An 8,812-nucleotide genomic window follows, 5' to 3' on the forward strand; every position below is an offset into this window, starting at 1 on the left:
GTAAACCCAACCACACCGCCGCAGTAGACGCCCGTTTAACCACGTTCATCACACGACGCTGAATCTCTTCTGAATGAACCGAGACCAGATCCACATGATTCTGTCTGCAGTATCTCAGAGCTTCAGACCACGTCAGATTCTCTCTGATCACAATCAGTTTATCTGGAAACCAAACAAAGCACAAGCAGAAACTAGAGAGAGACTGATCAAAAACAACATGCAGAACAAACACTGTGGATGAATTTGTCATCTCAGAGATGTAGCGTCAACTTTAAGAGATCTGGAGGTGATGATGGAGTGTGTGTGTTTTGTGAAGATCTACTCACCTTCATGACACACAAAAGAATATTGATTGATGCAAGAGACATCAAACCATTTTCCCTGAGCATTAACAGCTGTACAGTTTTCACCTCCTCCACTATTAGTAGGTTCACCAGTGTCCCAGTATCTGAATATGGAGTTACTCTGATCTGACCACTGCCATGAGTCTCTGACTCTGAACAGATTGATCCAGACTTGTGATTTAGGTGAATTGGTTGTTCCGACCACGATATTAATGAGCTGCTCAACCTGTTCACTCTCATTCTGGTTTCTCACACTGACCAGATCAATGTGATTCTGTCTGCAGTAATTCTGAGCATCTCTCCAACTCTTCAGCTGATTGACAAAGATTAGTCCTGTGTTTGCTTTAAGAAAAACAAAAAAAAAGAGAGAAGATTCATGAATCAGTTTGTTAATTATTCTTATGCTGCTTTATGGTTTGGATCTGAACAGGAGCAGCTATGGAAACATCAGAAACATGTCATTCAACTTGAGCTGCTTCTACAGCTAGTGATATATTGAATATCCACAATATATTCAGGATTATTTTAAAGATGTAACATATTTAACATGAAGTAACATCTGGGAACATCATGATTATTATAAAGCTCCTTTTGTTTGTCCATTATGTTTCCTTATATGTCTCTCTAGAACACTGGATTGAGACACAATGAGTCAGATGAGAGAATTGTCAAACAGAGGACATTGTTACACTACAGCTAAAATGTTGACTAGTGGATTAGTCATTTAGAAATTAATAGAAATTACAATAAAATTAAAAAGTAATCTTTAAATGTACATCTACAAATTAACGGTTGTTGTGATTTTAAATAGCTGCACTCACTGTTGTTGCAGATGAAATGTCGGGCATCACTACATGGCAAATCCTCAAATGTTCCATTGAACATCATAGCACAATCATCTCTGCCTTCTGGTTGTCCAGTAGCCCAGTTCAGATAGAGCGCAGCTTCACCTGAAGACCACTGCCATTCATCACGACCCGTCTTCTGCAGCCCGATCCAGACAAACTGAACACCTCCATAATTCACACTCTTCTTCAGCTCGTTCATGTCGTTCATGTGGTCAACGGTGGCCAGATCTGTGTATTTCTCTCTGCAGTATCTCTGAGCTTCAGTCCAGGTCTTCCTCTCATTTATAAAGTGATACTGACGCTGAACACATTCAGATACGGAGCAGAGAGCTGTGAAAGAGAGGCTTTGCTTTAATGATCTTCATAACAGGATCAAACCTAATGAAACTATAAACCATAAATAAAACCACAAACACTCACCAATGAGAAGAAGAATGAAAAATAGAGTTTGGTCCATTTCTGAAGAGAAAAGATATAGAAAAACTCAGATGTTAAATATTCACTGATTCATTTTGGTGTAAAACATGATTTCAGTGACAATTAAAACTACATCTTAACAGGAACATAAATTCACTGTACACAATTATTAAGACAATATTAATATATCAAAGTGTAATTCTAGTTAAATATTGAGCATACAAGTTATTCTTACTTTAGAGGTCGTGTGTTTCTGTCCTGAGTCTGATGTTTCTGTCTGCAGCTTCAAACTATGTGATTATCATATCTGCTCTCATTCAGCATCACATCATTTGTTTATTAGGCTACTCTAAACAAATGTGTCTTCCTCATTCACGTTTTTCTTTTTTGTCTTTTATGTGTTGGTCTTTGTAGGTGTAATTCTCTGGAAGTGTGTTAATTTGAATGTGGAGAGTCTGTCTTTGCTGTAATGAAGTATTGTGTTTCCACAGCGGCTTCACGGGAAAAATCCATCTCAACATTTGCATTTTCTTTCAGCTTTGATACTGTCAGTGACCAACAGCATGTTTCTGCATCCCAAACTAAACAATATTTTCACAAACTTTGAACATATTCTGTATCACCATTAGTATCTGTTGTGTCATGAGTGCTATGCACACAATGTAATGACACATGCAAATAAAAGACAACAACAACACACAACTCTTAATTTATGGAAATCATAGGCACAGACAACTCCACATTATATTTCACTTGTGTGCAGGTGCACTGTTGCTCTCTTCATATAATTTCAACTTATATAACAGTAAATTTCATTCACTGGTGTTACAAATCATGCTTGCATTTGATTTAAATGCTACTTTAACCACTTTCTCTCGTTTACCTTATTCTCTTTAATCTTTTTCTCTCGTTATTTTTTTTTTCTCCATTGATTAACATGCATATGAGGACATCCAGGCCTGCAATGACTGACTAGACAAGGGGTCAAACCAGATAAAAAGGTTCCTATTTAATACTAAAATTCACGTTCACATACACTTAAGCCATTTTTACACTGCAAGAACAGCAGAAGCTACGTAATATAGCACAAAAAGGTACATATTGTGTAAATGTATTTACACAAGAGCAGGAAACAACAAGAGTTACAAGAGCAGGAAACTATTTAAAGCATCTCTGATACAGTTGCATTTACATTAGCCAATCAGTGGTGACATGATGTAATTTTCCTGCAGCTCTAGTCAGTTTTTTTTTTGCCTAGTCCTACTTGCCTCATCATTATTAATTGTTATAGGATGTTTGTTCAATAGACAGCTGTTGGTAAGTGCGCACAATCAGCTGTTAACATTTATAATTTTGTTCACCCTGACAAATTTTTGTGTAAGTGTCAGAACAATCCCGGAAAGTCATTGTAATATTAGAATACACTAATAAATATTCATAAAAATGAAATTTCAACCGCTCGTTCAGCTCTTCAGACTGTCAGGCAGCTGTAAAGCGCATGCAGCGAGATCTGCGTAAGGTCGTGGCATTGCTCCCAGTTTGTCCCAGCACTTTGCCTGTGGATCATAACGGTGCACCCATGGTGTATCACGGGCAGAATCGGCCGAAGACCCTCCCAAAATATACAGCTGACCGTCAAGAGCGGCCGCCGCGGGTGAGAGGTGCGGTCGGGGCAGCATGGGGAAAGATGTCCAGGAGTCATGAACGGGATCGTACGACTCACACTGCAGCTGGTCTCCAAACCCCACCCACACTGGCTGCAACCCCCCGGCCACGACCAATCGCTGTCCCGAAACCAGCATCACGTGACCTGCCCGTCCCGCTCCTGCTGTCATGGGTGATCGTTCTGAGCAGCCGTGCACCGGGTCATAGATCCACAGACACGGACAGCAGCGCAGACGAGAGTCACAACCACCAGACACAAACATCTCTCCATTCAACACGGCAGCGGCGTGACCGCAGAGAGCAGCGTCCAGAGGATGACACAACCTGTGATAGCAGCAGGAGGAAAAGACACATTTATATTTAATGGACATGACTTGAACTGCTTAGTTTGTTGTTAGAATGACAAAACGTTTCGTTAAAAGATTAAAAGTTACAAAATGCATGTTATTTTCAAATTCGAGAACTTCTTCAGAGAACTCTTCAAACTTCTCAGGGGAGCCAAATTACCTCAGTGTCAGAGTACAAATATCTTGGTATTATTATTGACAACAAGCTACGTTTTGGTTCACATATTTGAGAAAAAAATAAATAAATAAAGAAGTTGGGACAAATGTATAACTGATTGTACAGTAAATTTTCAACTCATCATTGTGAATTATATAAAAGAGTTGCATGGCCTTCTTTGAGTGTTCGGTGAAAAATGCATTGCCATCTGTTGAGATATTATAAGGCAATTTTGGGACATTTGCCATTTTATCTCTGTCGTGTCATACAAAGGACTTTATTTGGAAATTATTCATTACATCTCAATCAAATTATAATCTTTGTGTGCCCTTGTCAGAACTGAACTCGGTAAAACCTCTTTTAAATATGCCACCACTTCAGATTGGAATCTTCTCCAAAAGGAGTCTTATAACTATTTTAAGTCTTTAACTTAGAGAGCAACTTAATGGTGTGTAATTGTTTTTAACTGGTTATATGTTGGTTTTGTAATGTATGTTGTAACTGTGTTGTTCATTTGTATATGCAAACTCGGCTGCCTATCTTGGCCAGGACACTCCTGGAAAAGAGATTTTAATCTCAGGGGCCATTTACACAACAACATTTTCAGCGAGAAACGAGAAACTTTTTATGCGTTTTGCCTGTTCGTTTACATGACAATGGACTGAAAACGCATAATTTTGAAAACGGGTTTCAAAGTGCAAGTTTTTGAAAACGCCACCGTTATCATTTCCGTGTAAACACCCAATACGGGAATCTTTGAAAACGGTGATATCATGCGTGTGCGTAGTACGTGTTAGGTATGTAGACATGCTCAGTACGTGTCGATTTTAAAGGCAAGAGCGAACAAACATACACAACAATGGCTGAGTACATGGTAGTGAGTTTGCTAACGCTTCTTCAGCAAAGTGTACTGTTTTACTAACAAGGTGACATCGCCATCTACTGGCCTGGCATACGTAATACAGCATTTTTGGTATTTGATATGTGTAAACGTGAATCGTTTTGAAACCGTTGTCGTGTATATGTGAAACTATTTTTAAAATGCAAGGGAAAAACTTTTCCGGTTTTGACTACATCATTGTCGTGTAAACTTAGCCACAGTGAGTCTTTTCCTCGTTAATTAAAGGTAATTTTTAGGATAGTCTTCCTCACTTGTCAAAATGAGCCAGTAAAATCAAAGAAGACGGACTTTACTTTTCACAGAAGCCGAGCGTGAATTCCAGCGCCACACTCTTAACAGTGAAAGAGGTAAGAGGTAATTCACCCATGCTGAAGGTAAGATAGTGAAACAACGTTGCAATTTCAACAGTGCGATAACGTCACAATATCAACGTTGATTCAGTTTTCAAAACCAAAACATGATTCAACTTTGATTCAACCATGGTACCTGATGTTGATTCAACGTTGAAATGCCGGCTGGGTATATTTAATGTGATATTGTTGTGGAATTATACCATTTTGAATGAAAAATATAGGTTACCATTTACGTGATTCATAATGTGAGAGACTCTTATGATTAAGAGTGTGAATATTTCAAAATAAAAATACATTTTTAATTTCCTTTCATCTATTTATTAAATCTAATTAAATTATTTATTTCCTTTAAATAAAAAGGTCCATTATATCGGTCAAAAAGTACTTTGTTCCCCTCCAAATTTCAAGCACGTTTATGGCTTTGTGATTCTCTACACTTGTGGTTCCTCTGCTAGAAAACCTGTGTGAACTTGAGGAGAAGTGACAAATGGCCGGAAGTTTCCAAATCACCAGCTGATGAACACATTGAAACTTCAAACATTATGAAGAATTGTGAGGTCAAGAGAAAATATCCTGCAGTATTTGAACTTGCAGATACATGTGCATTGATATTTTGTTGTGTATACCAGGGGTTTTCAACCCTATTCCAAGCCCCCACCAACAGTGCACATTTTGTCAAACACACCTGATTCAGGTCATCAGCCCATTAGTAGAGACTCCAAGACCTGAAAACTGGTGTGAAAGAGAACGGAGACATTCAAAAACTGCAGTGTTAGGGGCATCCAGGAACATGGTTGAAAAGCACTGATTCATTCTATCAAATTCATGCATCTATAACTACCAAAATACTATTTGGATCCCTCATATGGAAAACATACAAGCTTCTTTATATTCAACGAAACACCTGTATTTTATCTGTAATGGTATACTCTGTGAGCATGTGTAAAGACTCTGTAGTGAACAGCAATAGACTGTCTTTACCTCCAGGTGTTGTCCTCAGGTGTGTAACACTCCACTGAGTCCAGACAGTTCATGTCATCACAGTTTCCGCCCAGGACAAACACCTTCCCTCTGTGACACACAGCGGCGAAGTAATCCCTGGGTCTGGACATGTCAGGAAGACGTTCCCATCTGCCCTGAGCAGGATAAAATCTGCACAAGGACACACAGACTAGATGATTTATGCTTCTCTCGATTAAGCAATCATCTGCGATATTTGCCCACAGGTTATTTATATGGAAATCATTTCATATTCATTTGACATTTGCCTTATCTTGCATTGGCAACAAGCTTTGGTGCTTCTGACCATCAGATGTCAAGATTTTAAATCCCCCCCAGTTAAAACTTTTCTCTTAAATCGATACATTTTCTGCACGGTGTTTTACTTAGTATTCCCATTCTGGCAACCATATGCTTGCGCTCTTTCTGTTCTAAGGCACAAAAAAGTGCAGATGATCAAAAAAAAATGGCAAAGAGATATGTTGGAGTTTAGATCTTCACTACAATATTTTGCTCAAATGAAATTGTAGTACAGTCGATCTCTTTTCTTTTTAGGCATTTGTTTGCTATGCTACAATCTGTCAGCAAACCTCAGTGATAAACGATGGTGATAAATTAAAACTTTAATCTGGACTGTTTGCAATTGTGATTTCTGAATAGCATCTTTCTTGTTATAATAGAAAAATGTTAACATAACTGTATTACAAATTTGAGTGGTTTAACTTTTGAGAGAAGTTTTTGTACCAGTCTTCATAATACAGCAATTCAATTACCACAATCTTTACAATAAATCAAGTAGCTAGATGAGGTAAAATCAACTATGCGAGCTGACATTTTCTGAATTTGTGCTTTTCTGAAAGTTTATATTATAATATAAGATTGTAATATTTGAGCAAAATATTGACCAGTTTAAGCATTATCGTTGTCACGATGTGCCTACGGTAAGGAGCGAGGAACGAGGAGAACGCAGGAGAATCTTAATCAAACAGTCTTTATTGACATGTAGGGAGATACATGTAGGACACGGGATTGACGTTCGAGACAGCACCTGGAACCAAATTAACACAATCAACATGGGAAAACTGGGACATGGAACACGTGGGGAACAAAACACAAGACACAGGACTGACATTACTCCCCCATCCCCGAAGGCGCGTCCATGCGCCACACAACATCCAATGGGGAGGGGTTGTGGGGACTCTGGAGGCCCCTCAGGACTGGCTTATACTTGACAGCAGGCCTCCAGAGTGGCACCCGTTTCGGGCGCCATGGCGGAACAGGCAGACTGGGAAGCCATGGCGGAGCAGGGAATTCAGGGGGCCATGGCGGAGCAGACAGTTCAGGAGGCCATGGCGGAGCAGGGAACTCAGGGGGCCAAGGCGGATCAAACAGTTCAGGAGGCCATGGCGGAACAGGGAGCTCGGGGAGCCTGGCCTCGGCACTCGGATGGACCCTTACTACCACCCCCCCCTTCCAAAAAAAAAATCCTTGGGGAGAAGGTTGTTTCAGAGGCCCTCCATAGGCCTTACTCAGGAACTGTGGCCCTCCCTGGGCATGACTTGGGGAATGGAGCCCTAGGGCTGAACGTGGGAACCGGAACCCTCTCTGGGCCAAACTCGGGGACAGGAGCCCTCTCACAGTCCTAGACGGCCACCGGGACAAGACCAAAGGAAACAGATGAGTCCTCTGCACAATGTGAATTTGCTGCAACCTGGAATTTAACTGCTGGTTTCGTCTGGCCAGAGGAGAACTGGCCGCCCGACTGAGACTGGTTTCTCCCAAGGTTTTTTCTCCATTCTGTCACCGATGGAGTTTTGGTTCCTTGCCGCTGTCGCTTCTGGCTTGCTTAGTTGGGGACACTTAATATCCAGCGATATAAACTCGGGAACCGGAACCCTCTCTGGGCCAAACTCGGGGACTGGAACCCTCTCTGGGCTAAACTCGGGGACTGGAGCCCTCTCTGGGATAGACTCGGGGAATGGAACCCAACGATGTGAACATCACGGAGCGCTAAAACACTCTAATGCATTACATGTTTCATTCATATTCGAAGCCGGAGGGTGCTCTCGCGCAGAAAGTCCACAATGGCCCAGTAGAAGTTATATAATAACTTATGATGTGCAGGAAATCCCTAATATGGACAAAGGCATCCAGCTATGGCTGTAGCAAAAAAAAAGGTAATTTCAGGTAATTTCCAGGTAATAAATATAGTATATGAATAATGCAGTGCTAATTGACAACATTTATTACAATATAGAAACAATTCTGCTTTATTATGCATTTGTATATGCCAATCCTAAAATTGTCATTAGGAAAACACAGAAAAAAATATAGAATACAAATGATTGGTTATCGTCCAGCAGTGTATTTGATTTCTTAGCCAATTAAAAGACATAAGAAAAATAAAGCTTGTCAATTAGACAAAAGTCAAAAGTTGTTCTTTTTTTATTTTTACATTTCTGTCCCCCTCATTTCTGAAATGATGGCCACGCCCCTATGTGTGCAGTACAGAAAACAGAGCATGAGGCTGCTTGTGCCTGAATGGTTAAAAGTCATATTAAAATGCGCACAAAGGAATCGATAAGAGGAATCGAAATTTTAATTTTATAACAAGTAGATGATTCCTGACCATAAGCATCCTATTCCAGAATTGGAATAGATTTTGGATTCCCAAGCCTAGGTATGGGTTAACATTTTAAATAAAATGCTAATTTTTTGTCCTACCGAAAATGTGCCTGGAGTCCACCTTTGTTATTATAACAAACTACACTTTCAATGTGA

General features: G+C 40.0%; 1 protein-coding gene and 1 pseudogene across 1 annotated transcript in view; both read right to left on the bottom strand.

Moving 5' to 3' along the window:
* LOC107751518 (macrophage mannose receptor 1-like) overlaps positions 1-1,649 on the bottom strand; it is a 1,862-nt pseudogene extending 213 nt beyond the window's left edge.
* Positions 1,650-2,776: 1,127 nt separating this feature from the next.
* Positions 2,777-8,812, bottom strand: part of LOC107751517 (kelch-like protein 33) — a 12,818-nt gene continuing 6,782 nt past the window's right edge. The window contains exons 6-7 of the mRNA XM_016567256.1: positions 6,014-6,184; positions 2,777-3,598 (exon numbers count right to left, since the gene is read on the bottom strand). Coding sequence (XP_016422742.1) covers positions 3,073-3,598; positions 6,014-6,184 — 697 coding nt within the window. The 3' untranslated portion in view covers positions 2,777-3,072. The remainder of the gene's footprint in view (positions 3,599-6,013; positions 6,185-8,812) is intronic.

Source organism: Sinocyclocheilus rhinocerous, unplaced genomic scaffold (assembly GCF_001515625.1).
Source record: "Sinocyclocheilus rhinocerous isolate Xijiao unplaced genomic scaffold, SAMN03320098_v1.1 scaffold2696, whole genome shotgun sequence".
NCBI classification, from domain to species: Eukaryota; Metazoa; Chordata; class Actinopteri; order Cypriniformes; family Cyprinidae; genus Sinocyclocheilus; species Sinocyclocheilus rhinocerous.